At 45.4% G+C, this 16,757-nt stretch overlaps 1 protein-coding gene across 3 annotated transcripts in view; it reads left to right on the plus strand.

The window, feature by feature from the left end:
* LOC141106577 (uncharacterized) overlaps positions 1-15,968 on the plus strand; it is an 18,440-nt gene extending 2,472 nt beyond the window's left edge. Inside the window, exons 2-10 of one of the 3 annotated variants that reach the window (XM_073597462.1) lie at positions 158-411; positions 5,697-5,840; positions 5,984-6,062; positions 6,179-6,276; positions 6,370-6,498; positions 6,593-6,721; positions 6,822-6,950; positions 7,057-7,198; positions 12,609-15,968. In XM_073597462.1, the coding sequence (XP_073453563.1) occupies positions 334-411; positions 5,697-5,840; positions 5,984-6,062; positions 6,179-6,276; positions 6,370-6,498; positions 6,593-6,721; positions 6,822-6,950; positions 7,057-7,198; positions 12,609-13,807 (2,127 nt within the window). In that variant the 5' untranslated portion in view covers positions 158-333 and the 3' untranslated portion in view covers positions 13,808-15,968. Of the gene's footprint in view, positions 1-157; positions 412-5,696; positions 5,841-5,938; positions 6,063-6,178; positions 6,277-6,369; positions 6,499-6,592; positions 6,722-6,821; positions 6,951-7,056; positions 7,199-12,608 lie in introns of all 3 variants that reach the window. The other 2 variants (XM_073597460.1, XM_073597461.1) reach the window with 2 other exon arrangements.
* Positions 15,969-16,757: the final 789 nt, after the last annotated feature.

Consider the following 16,757-nt stretch of genomic DNA (forward strand, 5'->3'; position numbering starts at 1 on the left):
TAAGCGTATGGTGGTGGCCATTTTGCAGTAGCCCCCCCCCCCCCCCCCCAATGTGGAGACCTCTAGGAATGCAGTTAAATGAACATATGAGAAGCTGAGGAAATTGAATTTGTTCTCTCTTGTTTTTTGTTTTTTTTGTTTTGTTTTGTTTTGGCAGATATTGATAGAAAACAGATATTGCTAGAAAACAGCAATTTTAAGAGTTCCTCCTGGTCTACAACAAAATGGCCGAGCTGAACCAGGCAGCAAAGGGTTTGGCTTTTTACCCAGAATGCTGAGCGTGGGAGGGTGGAAGCTGCTTGTTCAGGAAGTGAGTGGAGGAGGTTGTGAGCCATGGAGGAGAACTGCAACCGGCTGACCGAGACCATCCTGAACCTCACCCTGGAGATCATCTACCTGCTGACCGGGGAGGTGAGGAGGATTCTGGGAGCTCTGGCGCCAAGCCCGCTCCTTTTTATTTCTTTGGTTTTCAGTGACAAATCACCCCCAAAAATTGGTGTTTTTCTTCCTTTTTCTTTTGTTTTACAAATTGTCCTTTCTAGACACCTTTAGCCACCGCTTGTACCCGAGCGATTTTGCGCCTACGTACGACACTCAGCAACAGGAAGCGATTTTTTTTTTTTTTTTTTTTTTTATTTTCAATATTTTCAAGCGTCTCCATGCTCAGTGGCTCGAAAAGGTATGCGAGTGTTTTGGGGTTTTTTTTATATTATTTTTTATTTTTTTAAAAAGCAGTGTTATATATTTTTGGCCCCGCTGACTTTAAAGCCCCATTCGCACTTGAGCGTTTTTTTTTTTTTGCACGTTTTTCATGCATTAAAATGTGTCGTGCACTAAAAAGCACACGTCTTCGCACGCCAAACACATCAAAGTAGCTCTAGAACCTTTGTGGTTGCAGAGCGTTGCATGCTTTTTTTTTTTTTTTTTCTTTTTGCGCGTCCCACCTTTTTTTTTACTGGAATGGGCGCCCTACGTGTGACAAACGCCCCAAAGTAGCTCCATTTTCGCTCGCCATCGGCCATTTTTTTTTTTCAGTACGTGTTTGTAGTGGCAAAACGCGCATCTACTACCCACACTTACCAATTAATGGCATCGAAACCGCAGTTTGCGGAAAAAATTGCAAATTTTTGTGCGTTTTAGAAAACTCGCAAGGCCCAAGAACTTGTTTTACATTTGCGGTTGGGGCCGTTATTGTGTTTATAACGCCCCCTCCTCAGCCGCTCCCTCTTTTGCCGCTGAGGGGTGTACACATGCCACGGCCAGGATGCTTTGCGGCAAGAATTTGTACCCCCCCCACCAGTTGCGCTAGGCGGGCGCTACCGCCTCAACCTATTCAAGTGAATGGGGCCGCGCTGCAACCGAGCCCGCAACTGCGCACTATGCGCACGGTCTGCGGCATTTGAGGGGTTAGAACAGGCGATTGAGGGGGGCAATACTACGACTCCTCACCTCCTGTCTATTGCTGCCTGAGGAGCTATCTGAGTGTGGGTCATGTTTCATACAGCAAAGCAAGTGTGAACGAGCCCTTAATAAATGCACGACACAAGCGTCTTTGCACCTGAGCAACACTTCTTTCGTGGGGCGGTAAAAACAGGCGATCTGCATTCCCCCCCCCGGCAGCACACATGGCCACAATGCTTCCAGTGCAGCCGGGTGTGACAGGCAGCAAACTCTCCAATGTAAGTGAATGGGACTGCGGCGCTGCAACTGTTGTGGTGCGCTCCCCCCCCCCATACAAAATCCCCATAGGGCTCTACAAAAAAAAGAGGCATCAGGGGGCGGCAGTATAACCTCAAACCTCTTTTCACCGTCCTCTGAAAAGCAATCCACTGCAGATCGCTTTTCAGGGGAACCGTAAACAATGTTGCTAGTGTTAGGGCGGGGGGTTATAAACATGTGGGTGAGACAAGGTTTTACTGCCCCCCCCCACCCCCGAGGATGCACAAATGCCATCATGAAGGGGGTCCTGCGTGGCTCCGAAACGTTGCTGTTCTTTGCTGTGCTCGTTTAATAAAGCGTTGGACCCTTTACTGAAGATCCATGGCTCATGCACATGCCCCAGTCATGATGGCTTGCTGAACGGCTGCAGCAGGAATTAGGTGCCCCCCCCCCCCCCCATTGCATTCGACAGCCACTACCTATTCAATTAAATGGGCCCACACTTCAACTGCCTTGCAACCATATGCAGTGTGCTTTCTTGCTGCGGAGTACTGCCGTTATTTAGGGGGTTAAAACAGGCAGTGAGGAGGTGCCCTATCTGTCAAACACCTCTGAAAAGCGACCAAGGCTCGGGGGTCGCTTTTCAGGAGCGGCAGTCTTTGCCACTAGTTTAAAGGAGTCCAACTGTTCTCCCCCTCTTCCCACCCAGGATACAGAGAATGTTGGGGTGGGGTGATATTTTAAAACAGGTGATTCAGGGGTAACCTATCGCCTCCTGACCGCACGTCGAACATCCCCTACCAATCGCTTTTCAGAGGGGGTGGCAGTTAAAAAAAAATTGTCAATTTTAAGTCATAGAGTACGGGCAGTGCCGGGACGAGGTCATCCAGAGCCCAGGGCAAAGATGCCAAACCTAATAAGTGTATATTGATTGGTTTGTGTGGAAGTTATAGCATCTACAAACTATGGGATATATAATGGCATTTTTTTTTTTTTTAATACTAGTAATGGTGGCGATCAGCAACTTTTTTAGCGGGACTGTGATATTACGTCGGACAATCTGACACTAACTGACACGTTTGACACTTTGTGGGGACCAGTGACGCTAATACAGAGATCAGTTTTAAAAATATGCACTGTCACTGTACTAATGACACTGGCTGGGAAGGGGTTAAACATTTGGGGCGATCAAAGGGTTACCTGTGTGCCTAGCCAGTGTTTATGTGTACTATGTGGTGCTTTGCAGGGAAACAAAAACCAGCACATCCCCGCTGACAGGACAGAGCTCTGCATCATTTACATTGACAGAGCTCTGTCCTGCCCTCCTCCTCCCCAATCAGTGGGTGTCGGCAGTCATCCATTGGCCGGTACCCGCTGATCAGCTTGTGCTGTGTCTAATCACTGCACAGCCTCCCTTTGGCCTGTCCACAGCCTTCTGGGTTTTTTGGAGTACTTGGGCCTGTCATTGGCTAGGTCCTGTCCAGAATTTTCCTGCTCTAAGACAAACTTTTTTGTCCCTCTGCTCAGGTGCCTGGGCCCTTCAGTCCCAGGGTTGACCCTCAATTTATGCCTGCAGGATGGTTTTGGGCTCCATGGTAGCCTCCTACAAGGCACTACCATATACTCAGTTTTACTCCAGACCCTTGCAACTCAACTAAGACCAGACTCTACCTGGTGTGGTGGGTTTCCAACCCCCCCCCAAATACGTCGAAAGTGCTCATTATGCATGCCAGTCCTGGATGCCCTCTTGGTGTAGTGGACTTCCCCGTCTTCTTCTGTTGTCTCTTGAATGCTGCAAGGTCACCCAGCAAGAATCCAGTTGCACAGCTGAAGCCTACATCAACCATCAAGGATTCACCAGAAGTTGCATTGTTTGCAGAGAAGTGGATTTGATGCTTTCTTGTCCTGGTCCCGTTTTCCATCCACATCCCAGGCAGGAAAAATGCAATCCAACTTTTCTCTTCCATTGGCATCTGGTTCAGGCAGTATAGGCTCTCCATCTGTTCTAAGCCCCTTACCACAGGTGGAGGAAGCTGGACATGGATCTTCTGTTATCTGGGTTCAACAACAAACTGGACAGGTTTGTTGCCAGGCCCAGGGATCTGTGGACTTTCACAGCTGAAGCTCAGGTGGCTCCATAGGATCAGTTCCACCTGTTCTGTGCCTTTTCTCCTCTACATCATCTTTCTCTGCTCTGCAGAATTGAGATAGAGGACATTATGGTAATTTTCACTGCAGTGAATTGGCCCAGGAAGACATGGTATGTGGATACACTCTGACTTCTGGCAGATTCTCCATGGGCCCTTCAAAATCGTGCTTCTTGGTCTCTGGCTATAATGGCATACTGTTGAAGACCAGGTCTTAAAGGACAGGGACATATCGAATTTGGTCATCTCTACCCTTTTAATCATGGAAAGTACACCATGGGACGCATTCCGATCCTTCCTCTAGTAGCATCTAACTTTAAGGACCATTAAAGGTCAAAACTCTGCCTTGTCATTCTGTTTTAGAGACCATTGGCCTCCCATTCCTTAGTTAAGCCACGTGTGCAGGGTGTTGCACACTTTTCTTCATCTGTACATTTCCTTGTGACTCTATGGAAACTTAACCTTGTTCTATTGGCCCTTCAGCGGCCACCCTCCGTAAATATTAGGGATATTCCCTTGTCTGACCTCACTTGCAAGGTGTCTCTTCTCATAGCAATCACCTCTGCGTGGAGGGTCCCTGAGTTCATGGTCTTATCCTGTAAAGAGCCCTTCCTCTAGTTACACAAGCACAGGGGTGTCCTGAGACCTAAAGCGTTTTTTCTCCCTAAGCTGGTTTTCTCCTTCTACCTCAGTAAAGACATTATGCTCCCCTCCTTAGGTCCTTCTCTGAAACATCCCAACAAAATTTCTCTCCACTGTCATGACATGGTGCACACTGTGAGAATCTACTTCTCATCTACTGCCTCTTTTCTGTAATTGGATTCCTTCTTGTCCTTCACCATTGTTAGGTGGATTTGGCAAGCTATCATTCAAGCCTATAGCCTAAAGTATGGGGTTCCTCCGTTTCCTGTTACGGCACACTCTACCAGGTCCGTTAGTGCTCCTTGGGCTTTTCAGCATCAGGCATCTATTTCTCAGGGTGGCAAAGTTGCCACCTTCCTCTCTCCTCATCTTTCATTCGGGTGGTGATAGTAGTTTGGGCCCAATGGGAAATTAATTTAATTTTAGAAAACTGTTTGATAATTCAGATTCGAGTAATGAATAGATACGAATGGAATGAAATTCGGTAATTCGGATGCACATGACGCCAGTTGATATTGTCCAATCAGTTCATGCCATTTTCACTTGGTGGGTTGGACTAGCGTCTGAAAATATTGAATCTTTCTGATTTGAATCCGTCCGATTTGTTAATCTATCGAATGTATGGCAATGTTATGGAAAAAACTCCAACTTTTTTCAAATCCACTCAGACTGCTGAAGATACGAAACAAATTCCAAAAACAAATCGGTTTAACATAACAAATATGACGAAACAAAATTCTTCTTATATGAACAAATGTATCCAAAATTAAAAGAAAATTTGTAGCACGTCTAGTAGTCCTTGGAGATATTCGGGAATAATGCAATTAATAAGATCTCAGCACAGGAAGTTATCAGCTCACTGGAATTCTGGCAGGTCAGCTGGTGTTTTTTTTTACTTTTTTGCATAGAACAGATATAACGAAAACCTTTCAGTGGAGCAAATAAGAGAAGTTCAATGTTACAGTTTACATATACAACAGTTACCTTTACCGATATCTAGCTGCTGGTCTCCTGGTTTAGAAAAAGAAAGAAGGGTCTTGTGTCCACTGGTTGGCCAATATTTTGGATTACTTGATGAAGATCTGAAAACTTTAAGAGCCCATTTATATCTTAGCGTTGTGGTAATGCGTGCAATGCCACAACACATGGCATTAGGGTGACTTTTTTTTTTTTTTTGGCCACCCCCCCACATGGACTAACTGATATTCTTCAAATTTAATAATGACTGTTGTCTTTCTCTCTTCACAGGATCATATAGTGGTGAAAATGACATCAGGGAATAGAGACAACCCCATTACAGCTCCTTCATCTCTGTCCTTGAAACCCGAAACGCGTAACAGAAAAAGGATTTTAGATGTCACCAACAAGATCACAAAGCTGCTGACAGGAGAGGTGAGCGGTGCCGGGAATTCTGGGACATTATCCAGTAACAGACAAGGGATGTTTCTGGATGGTGACTATATCATTATGTGTGTGTGTGTGTGTGTCAGGTTCCTATAAGGTGTCAAGATGTCACTGTCTATTTCTCTATGGAGGAGTGGGAATATTTAGAAGGACACAAGGATCTCTACAAGGACGTCATGATGGAGGATCAGCCGGCCCTCACATCACCGGGTAAGAGGAGACTTTATTGTACAGGAGAGAGCAGTACAGAGGGTCCACCTAGATCCCCCATCATCTGATAAACACATAGAAACAATGTATTCAGTCAGTGTGTGTGTTTCCTTCAGATGGAGCCAGTAATGGGAACCCACCAGAGAGATGTCCCCATCCTCTGTATTCCCAGGATTCCATACAGAAAGATCACACCATCCCTCACAATCATCAGGTAGATGGGACTATGTTGATATCAAGCTTGACTCTAAACTGTCTTAGACTATGTTCTTCTGTAGGTCATTAGTGCTCATTTTGTGATTCTTAGGGGAAAGATTTGAAAACTGAGGCTAAAGCGGATGTATCCAGTAAAAAGAACCCACCAGAGAGAGGTCCCTGTCCTCTGTATTCCCGGGATTCCACACAGGAAGATCACACCATCCCTCACCATCATCAGGTAGGTGGGACTATGTTGATATCAAGCTTGACTCTAAACTGTCTTAGACTATGTTCTTCTGTAGATTCAATAGTGCTCATTTTGTGATTCTTAGGGGAAAGATTTGAAAACTGAGGATAAAGCCGATGTATCCAGTAAAAAGAACCTACCAGAGAGAGGCCCCATTCCTCTGTATTCCCGGGATTCCACACAGAAAGATCACTCTATCCCTCACCATCATCAGGTAGGTGGGACTATGTTGATATGAAGCTTGACTCTAAACTGTATTAGACTTATGTTCTTCAGTAGGTCATTAGTGCTTGCAATCATTTTTATGATTTTAGAGGGAAGATATGAAACTTGAGGTTAAAGCCAATATATCCAGTAAAAGGAACCCACCAGACAGATGTCCCCATCCTCTTTATTCCCATGATACCACACAGGAGGATCTCACTATCCCTTACCATGATCAGGTAGGTGAAGTACAGTAGAACTCAGACGGTTTTGAGTTTATATTCTTCCTTGTAGTATATTACTGCATACAGGTTAAAGATATTATCTGTTATTTTCTGGGATTAGGATGAAGAACTGATTAATCTTAAAATCAAGGTTGAAGCGGACGAAGAAGAGACTTACGAGAGGGATGACCTGCAGTCATCTGAAGATCCTGACATTTTGGTTACAATTATAAAGGAGGAACCTTCTCTAGATAATGAAACCGGTACTGTAGATCATGAACGCTTCCCAATGCAGCTCACCATTTTTTTGTAGGTCTGCCAGTTAAAGGTATGCATATCGACTGAGGTTGGGTTCACACCTAATACCAATGCGGCTCCCAGCAGGGGTCCTGTGCGTCCTGGTTCACCGTTACGGGTTCGATTTCAGCCTGAATTTTCGGCTGAATTTGGACTTGAAACGGACCAAAAGACACACAGGGCCCCTGTGCAAATTTGTACCAGAGCCGCAGTGGAGATATGTGAACTGGCTCCAAAGAGAGCTGGTCAAAATCTCCTGCTATTGTGAATTGGATGGGGGGAGCCCCCACCCAATTCGCAATGGTGTGAACCCAGCCTGAAAGTGATTGAGTAGACCCTCATTATCTGTCAGTTTAGACTATAAAATGTAGACCAGCAAAGGGATGCAAACGTTAGTTGAGAAAAAAAAAAACACCTTGTTAAAGTGTAGTTAAACTAATCCTGGCTATATAACCACAAATACAGTAATGATAATTTCAAGGTCTGAATGTGTTGGTCATACATGGGATCTTTCTCGTTAAAGTGGAGCACTGTTTCATCTGCATAGAGAAAATCCTTCATTTATGATAAGATTGTGAAGTCTTGTCCACAAGAACATCATTGATGTACTTACCCCACCATCTAATGTACCCAACAAATGAGGTGGAAGGTCCATCTCCATTCCTCAATATAACGTCATGTTCCCAACAAATGAGGAGGAGATACTGTACACCATATGAAAGGTCCATCTCCATTCCTCAATATAATGTCATGTTCCCAACAAATGAGGTGGAGATACTGTACACCGTATGAAAGGCCCATCTCAATTCCTTAATATAACGTCATGTTCCCAACACATGAGAAGATCCTGTACACCATATTATTATTATTATACAATATTTATATAGCGCCAACAGTTTACGTAGCGCTTTACAACTTGAGGGTAGACAGTACAAATACAATACAATTTGATACAGTAGGAATCAGAGGGCCCTGCTCCTTAGAGCTTACAATCTAAGAGGGAAGGTTAAGAGATACAAGAGGTAATAGCTGTGGGTGATGTGCTGATTGAGAAGATAAATGTACAGTTGTTAGGTGGGGGCCAGATAGGCTTCTCTGAAGAGATGAGTTTTCAGGGATCGTCTGAAAGTGGATAAGGTAGGAGAAAATCGGACGGATTGGGGAAGAGCATTCCAGAGGATGGGGGAGGCTCTGGAGAAGTCCTGAAGGCGAGCATGGGATGAGGTGACAAGGGAGTTTGAGAGCAGGAGGTCTTGGGAGGAGCGAAGAGAACGATTAGGTTGGTATTTTGTGACTAGGTTAGAGATGTAGCTAGGGGCCAGGTTGTGGATGGCTTTGTAAGTTATAGTTAGTATCTTGAATTTAATTCGGTGACTGAGTGGCAGCCAATGGAGGGATTGGCAGAGGGGTGTAGCAGACGCTGAGCGGTTTGTGTGGTGGATGAGCCTGGCCGCAGCGTTCATGATGGACTGAAGTGGGGATAGCCTATTTAGAGGTAAACCAATGAGGAGGGAGTTGCAGTAGTCAAGGCGGGAGATGACCAGGGAGTGGATTAGAAGCTTTGTGGTGTCATTGGTTAGGAAGGGGCGTATCTTGGAGATGTTGCGAAGACAGAGGCGGCAAGCTTTGGATAGTGATAGAATGTGGGGTCGAAAGGTTAGTTCAGAGTCCAGGATTACACCTAGGACCTTGGCGTGGGGAGATGGGTTGATAGTTGAGCCGTTGATCTTGACAGGGAGATCAGGGGAAGTGGCACCTGAGGGAGGAAATATCATGAGCTCGGTTTTGGATAGGTTGAGTTTGAGAAAGTGATGTGACATCCAGGCTGATATGTCTGCTAATAAGTTGGTAATGCGTGAGGAGACAGATGGAGAGAGCTGGGGGGTGGAGAGATAGATTTGGGTGTCATCAGCGTAGAGATGATATTTAAAGCCGTGGGAGGCAATCAATTGACCCAGGGAGGTGGTGTAGATTGAGAAAAGGAGAGGTCCGAGAACAGAACCTTGGGGGACCCCGACGGAAAAAGGAAGAGGAGAAGAGGAAGTAGAGTTGTAAGTGACACTGAAGGAGCGGTGGGATAGGTAGGATGAGAACCAGCGAAGAGTACAGTCACGGAGACCAAAGGAGTGGAGTTTTTTGAGGAGGAGGGGGTGGTCCACTGTGTCAAAGGCAGCAGAGAGGTCCAGGAGAAGTAGTACAGAATAGTGTCCATTGGCTTTAGCCATTAGTAGGTCATTTGAGAGTTTAAGGAGAGCAGTTTCCGTGGAGTGTTGAGGGCGAAAACCGGACTGAAGGGGATCAAGAAGTTTATTCATGGTCAGATGGTCGCTTAATCGGTTGTAGACCAGTCTTTCAAGAAGTTTGGAGGAGAAGGAGAGTAAGGAGATGGGACGTAAGTTGTTGAGATTGGTGGGATCCAGTGAGGGCTTTTTTAGTATGGGGGTGACTAGCGCATGTTTTAGAGAGTTTGGGAAGATGCCACAAGAGAGGGAGAGGTTGAAAATGTGAGTTAGAGAGCGTAGAATCGAGTCAGAGGGTGAGCGTAGCATTTGCGAGGGAACAGGATCCAGGGGGCAAGTGGTTAGATGAGTGCTAGATAAAAGTTTAGCAACCTCAGTAGTAGTAGCAGGGTTGAATGAGGGAAGTAATGATTGTATCTGTGGACATGGAGTGTTGCATGGGGGAGGTTTTTGCGCATTGGCGATCTCCTCATGAATTGTATCAATCTTAGTTTTGAAGTGATTGGCAATCTCCTGGGCAGTGAGTGAGTTGGTGGGTGGAGGCAGTGGAGGACAGAGTAGAGTGTTGAAGGTAGAGAAGAGTTGACGTGGACTGGATGAGAAGGTGTTGATGAGTGTGATAAAGTAGGTCTGTTTGGCAGTGTGAAGGCAGGAGTAGTATTTTAGGAGGGCAGATTTATATTGTGTGAAGTCTTCCTGGGTCTTAGTCTTATGCCACAGGCGCTCAAGAGCGCGGCTACGTTTTCTGAGACTTCTGGTGTCATCTGTTTGCCAGGGTTGTAGCAGTCGGGGCCTAATTCTGCGTGTAGTGAGGGGGGCCAGCTTGTCTAGGGAGGAAGACAGTGAGCTGTTGTAAACGAAAGTAGCTAGGTTGGGACAGGACAGGGGGGAGATTTTGTCATAGAGGTGATCAGTAGCAGAGTAGAGAAGAGAAGGGTTGAGGTGGCGAAGGTTTCTGCGTGTAACTGTTAGGCGGTTGGAGGGAAAAGAGGTGGAAGACAAGGAGAGAGCAAAACTAATAAGGTGGTGATCAGAGAGTGGGAGTGGATTGTTGGAAAGGTTGCACGGAGTGCACAGATAGGAGAAGGCAAGGTCAAGGGTGTTGCCATTGGAGTGGGTAGGAGCCTGTATCCATTGCTTCAGGTCAAGCGATGAGGTTAGACTGAGAAGTTTAGAAGTAATAGTAGTGTTAGTGTTGACAGGGATGTTGAAGTCCCCAAGAATAATTGTGGGGATTTCAGAAGAGAGAAAGTAGGGTAGCCAGGCAGAGAAGTCATCAAGAAAGGCTGATACCGGTCCAGGGGGCCGGTAGATGACAGCAATTCTTAGAGAAATGGGAGAGAAAAGACGAATGCAGTGTGCCTCAAAAGAGGAGAGTATCAGAGAGGGAGGTGGGTGAAGAACCTGATAGGTGCTGCATGGAGCTAGAAGGATTCCCACTCCACCTCCCTTCCGTCCACTTGGTCTGGGGGAGTGAGTCCAGAGAAGGCCCCCATGGGAGAGGGAAGCAGGAGAAATAGTATCCGATTCATGAAGCCAGGTTTCAGTAATGGCAAGTAGGTTAAAGGAATTTGTGATGAAGAGGTCGTGGAGGGCGGTGAGTTTGTTGCAGACAGAACGTGCATTCCACAGGGCACAGGAAAAGGGGGGGCTGGTATTGGAAAGAGGAATAGAGACCAAGTTCTGTGGGTTGCGGCTCCTGCCAGAGGGTGTAGGGGGATGGGAGCAATGGGCAATGACAGATGATGGTGGCCCAGGGTTTGGAGATATGTCACCAGAGATTAGGAGAAGCAGGAGGGTGAGGGAGGTAATGTGGGACTGTGATTTATGTGAAGGGGCATGTTTCAGAGTACTGGAGGTTTTATCAGTGTATGGATGTAGAATGAGCGAGAGTTGGTAAGAGCAGTAGTAGGGGGAAGACAGAAGGCAGGGTGATATGTATAAGCAGGCGGGTGGAGAGGGGGGGTGAAGGTAAGAGAGTTTGAGGAGAGAGGTCAGGAGTGTCAGAAGTAGTGGTAGAGAGTGCATGTTACAGAGTGGAAGGAGAGCTTAAGAGAGAGACAGGGTCACCTGTAGTCTGTTAGCTGCTTTCCAGTGCAGATTGCTGTAATTGTTTGCTTCGTGCAATCGCTGAAGTGCAGAGAATGAAGTGCATATCACTTGTAGGAAGAATCACTTAGAGATAGAAGCCTTAAGGATAGAAGCCCCTGCAATGTGCACCCCCCAGCAATGTGCTGACCCCTTAAGGATGCTCAAATATATACTGTTATAGGGGTGGGGTTGAAGTTCGTTAATTAATCATGAGTGACTATAAGAGTGCCTGGCAATCAAAGTGAACTTTTTGCTTCAAAAGTCAGAATAGCAAGAGGCCAAGACAAGATCAACACATAAAACTTAGGTAAGACAGTCCAGAAAAACAAATAATGTCATGGTTGTTCGCACAGGGCAACAGATAGAGAAGGCCACATACCAGAGACACACACACACACAGAGACAGCAGGCAGATTCCAATTTCAGTTAACGGTGGAAGATGTGGATGAGCTGACACATACCAGAGACACACACACACACAGAGACAGCAGGCAGATTCCAATTTCAGTTAACGGTGGAAGATGTGGATGAGCTGACACATACCAGAGACACACACACACAGAGACAGCAGGCAGATTCCAATTTCAGTTAACGGTGGAAGATGTGGATGAGCTGACACATACCAGAGACACACACACACAGAGACAGCAGGCAGATTCCAATTTCAGTTAACGGTGGAAGATGTGGATGAGCTGACACATACCTGTAAAGAGACAGAAGGAATGATCAGGTGAGGCAGAGAATGAAGTGCATATCACTTGTAGAAAGAATCACTTAGAGATAGAAGCCTTAAGGATAGAAGCCCCTGCAATGTGCACCCCCCACCATATAAAAAGGTTCATCTCCATTCCTAAATATAATGTCACGTTCCCAACAAATGAGATGGAGATACTATCGTATTGTACATTTTATTTCTGTTTTTATATCAATGTTGGGATTGAAAACCGTCGCATACCAGAGTTTTGTGAAACTGTTGATCACTAGACCAAAATATAAGGAATTGGAGCTGAATTTATTGCTAATACTATTTTTTTTTTTTTGCCAGCAGATGGAATCGATGTCCAGAATACCTTAGAGGGACCCCTTATTTTACCTTCGGGTTGCTATGCAGAAGATAATACCATCACTCCCAATAGTCTCATGGGAGGTTTCTCAGATGTGGTAACACTTGGAGACACTAGGCTATTTCCATGTCCTGAATGTGATGAATATTTTAGAACAAAATCATCACTGGCCATCCATGAGAAAACCCATGTAGGGGAGCGCCTGTTTCCATGCACGGAGTGTGGGAAATGTTTCACAACAAGATCAAATTTGCTGAAGCACCAAAAACATCACGTTGGTCTGCTGCCCTTTCCTTGTCCGGATTGTGGGAAATCCTTTGAATTCAAGTCAGGGCTGGTCCATCACTTGAGACATCACACAGACGAGAGGCCTTATTCATGCACTGAATGTGGGCAGAGCTTTAAAGAAAAGTATCATCTAACAACGCATCAGAGGATCCACACGGGTGAGACGCCGTTCTCGTGTCCGGAGTGCGGGAAGTGTTTCACCCGAAAGCACACGCTCATCATACACCAGCAGAACCACCTGGAGAAACGGCGGGACAAGCTCCTGAAAAAGAAAGAGCAGCTGCAGAAACTTAGTATAAAAGAGGGATCGTTGATCTGCTTGGAGTGCGGGAAATCTTTCAAAAAGAAATGTGACCTTTATGTACATCAGAGGACTCATACGGGCAAGGAGATCTTTTCATGCCCAGACTGCGACAAGCTGTTCGTAAAAAAATACCAGCTTCAGGTCCACCAGAGGGTTCACACTGGCGAGAAGCCATATTCATGTACAGAGTGCGATAAGTCCTTCAAAACGAAATCGGAACTCAACACCCACCAAAGGGTCCACACCAGTGAAAAGCCCTTCTCGTGTTCTGAGTGTGAAAAGTCCTTCAAGAAAAAGTCACACCTCATTCTCCACCAGAGAGACCACACTGGGGAAAAGCCCTTCCCTTGTTCTGATTGCGGGAAGTCATTCAAGTCGGGGACCCTTCTCACTTTGCACCGGAGGGTCCACACTGGTGAGAAGCCCTTTTCCTGTCCGGAGTGCGGCCGATGCTTCTCGCAAAAGGCGCACCTAAGTAAGCATCTGAGACTCCACTCCGGCAAGAAGCCATTTTCCTGTTCGGAGTGCCGGAAAAGTTTTTCAGAGGAAGAGCAGCTTGTTTTACATCAGAAATCCCACAGCCAATGATGATGATGACCAATCTTGCATCATCAAGTATGAGCCTGGTGGGTTTTGCCACTTGTTGGCTTCTAGATCTCTTTGGGACTCCATTGGTTAGCTTGCCCTGCCATAGTTTCTTTCCACTATAAATATGTGATATGTTCATCTGGGAATGTCACCATAACTGTTGAATTCTTTACAATATAGAACCAATAATAAATTCAGTTTGGAAGTTTTCTGGCCATAATTCATGGCTTTATTCCTATCCTCCTGGTGGGAATCCCTCTTAATGGTGTGCTCACCTGGAAACTCAACACAGGGATGGTGGGAGCCCGTCATAAAGGGCACAGCAGGTGTGTAGATCCAGGAACTCAGCAAAGGGATGGTGGGAACCCCTCATAATGGACATAGCAGGTGTACAGACCTGGGAACTCGGCACAGGGATGGTGGGAACCCCTCATAATGGAGTTCTGACCTGGGGACCCAACACATAGGTGGTGGGAACCCCTCATAATGGAGTGCTGACCTGGGAACCCAACACAGAGGTGGTGGGAACCCCTCATAAGGGTGTGCTTACCTGGGAATTCAGCACAGGGATGGTGGAAACCCCTCATAATGGACACAGCAGGTGTGAAGACCCAGGAACTCGGCACAGGGATCTCGCCATTGGTCTCACAGAGATGGAAGAGACTCTCAGGTGATTTCATTCTGATGTCTACCAGGAACTGCAATACTTCTATTATATGATCTAAGGCCCCTTTCACACATGTGGACCGCTAGTTACATCAGTTCAGTCACGGTTGTTTAAAGGATAAAACGAATGAAGTTTACATCAGTTTTTTTATTGTTTATCAGTTTCTCCTCAGTTTTTACGTCAGTTTTTTACATCCACTACCAATGCAAAAATGGACCCTTTGTCCATTCACATCCATTTGTTTGTTATTTTTGTCCGTTCTGTTTCTTTAACGGAACAAAAATAGGGCTTTGATAATTATATAAATAATGGATGCAGATGTAAATGGATGATCGTCTGTTTCCATCCGTTTTTCCATAGAGATGTACTGATGTCTGTTGTTTTTTTTTTTTTTTTTTCATCCGTCAACGGATGGATGAAAAACGGGTAACCGCGTCCGTATGTGTGAAAGGGGCTGAAGGCTTATTTCTCATCACCTCCCCAACAAACATGTAGAGGAACAGGACACAACAGGAGAGAAGGATCCTTTCCCAAAGGTCCTACAGTCTGGGCGGTGGAGCTGTAGAAGGTCATTGCAGGGCTTGATGGAGGTTGAAGGGGAAATTTTAGCCTTTGAAGAGGTGGAGGGTTTATGCTCTAGACTTGAAGGCTATGCAAATCCCAAGAATGAACTTCTGCTATTTGCTCCCTTTTGATCCTGCCAGAAAGCTTGTGAACTGATAACTTCTTCTGCTGCACTTTTACTTTGTTCTCAGCTCTTACTCTGGACTACAGAAAACTTCCACCTTTTTGTTATGGAGAGAAGGAGGTGTTCTGTATTCCTGTTCTAGAGTGACAACCCTGCTCCTCCAGAGATACAATACGGTGAGTGTTGTCACCCTGGGACAGGAAGTGTGTTTAAGGATCACCAGGTAATAAAAAAAAAAAAAAAAGGATTGAAAACGGAAAGAAAACGAATGCAGTATATTACAATTTTCATTCTTGGTTGTAGATAAGTTTTACGATTCAAGAAATCGTGTGTTTACCAGCTCGGTGGACATTGGGTATGTTTAGGAATAATAAAGGTCATTATAAACCATTTCCAATAGCGTTTCACCTCTAGGACTGTGCAAGGGGTGACTTAAAGCAAAACTCCAACATTGCAGCTAATACCTATTTGGAACATTGATGGAAATATATTTACCTGGCGAGATATTTGTGATTCAGGAAGTTGATACCACTATTCAGCATATGAAGTTCCCTGTATTACCCTTCCAGCCTGCCCATTGGTTAATGAATGAGCATTCACATACCACCTGGGTCCCACCTCAGCCCCCCCTACACAATCTGTCAGCAGCTTAAAGGGATCATCCACCCGTCACCAACTTGGGGGGGAACGAACAACAGAAACGGGGAATAGAATGTTCTATGGTTTAAAAACTCAGATGAACACTTGGATGGTTGTCTGCTGTTCGTATTTTTTAATTTTTATAACTAAATAAAAAGTCTGAATTGCTCCGAGTCTTGTGTGTGTGTTTTTTTTTTGTTTTGTTTTTGTTTTTTTTATAACTTTATAGGAATAATCTGGTCACACATGTTACGATCTGATTGCACCATATCGGTTTATTCCCCTTTTAGTCAGATTTTATATGTTACAATGTCAATATTTTGTACCATTCAAGGGTCATCATTCTGGAAAGGGCTATTCAGTCATCATCAATACAACATGGATTACTCTCACCAGGGTCACAGTAATATTTGTAATTTGGGGTAAAGAGAGGGGACAACGAAGGGTTAATGTGCGGAGAACGGAAGGGTAGCAAAGGATTAATGTCCTTTTTAAAGGGAGGGTAAAAAAGAGTTAATATTCAGAGAACAGGCAAGGGCAGTGAAGGGTTAATGTGTGGTGAATGGGAGGGGAGGATTATAGGGCTAACAAACACAGAAAGAGTTATTGTTAAGTGAATGGGAAAGGGGAAGTGAAAAGGGTTAAATATATTTAGAGGTGGAGGGGACAGTAAATGTCCAATGTACAGAGAAAGGAAGATGGTGGATGGGAGGGGGGCAGTAAAGGGTTAATTCACAGTAGATGTGAGGCGAGGGAAGTAAGGGGTTAATGTACAGTGGATGGAAGGTCACTAAGGGGTTAATGTAAGGTGGATGGGAGGGGGCAGTGAAGGGTTAATGTACAGTGGATGGGGGGGGCAGTGAAGGGTTAATGTACATTGGATGGGGGGGCAGTGAAGGGTTAATGTACATTGGATGGGAGGAAAGGGGAGTAAAGGGTAATGTACGGTGGATGGG

Source organism: Aquarana catesbeiana, linkage group LG08 (assembly GCF_042186555.1).
Source record: "Aquarana catesbeiana isolate 2022-GZ linkage group LG08, ASM4218655v1, whole genome shotgun sequence".
NCBI classification, from domain to species: domain Eukaryota; kingdom Metazoa; phylum Chordata; class Amphibia; order Anura; family Ranidae; genus Aquarana; species Aquarana catesbeiana.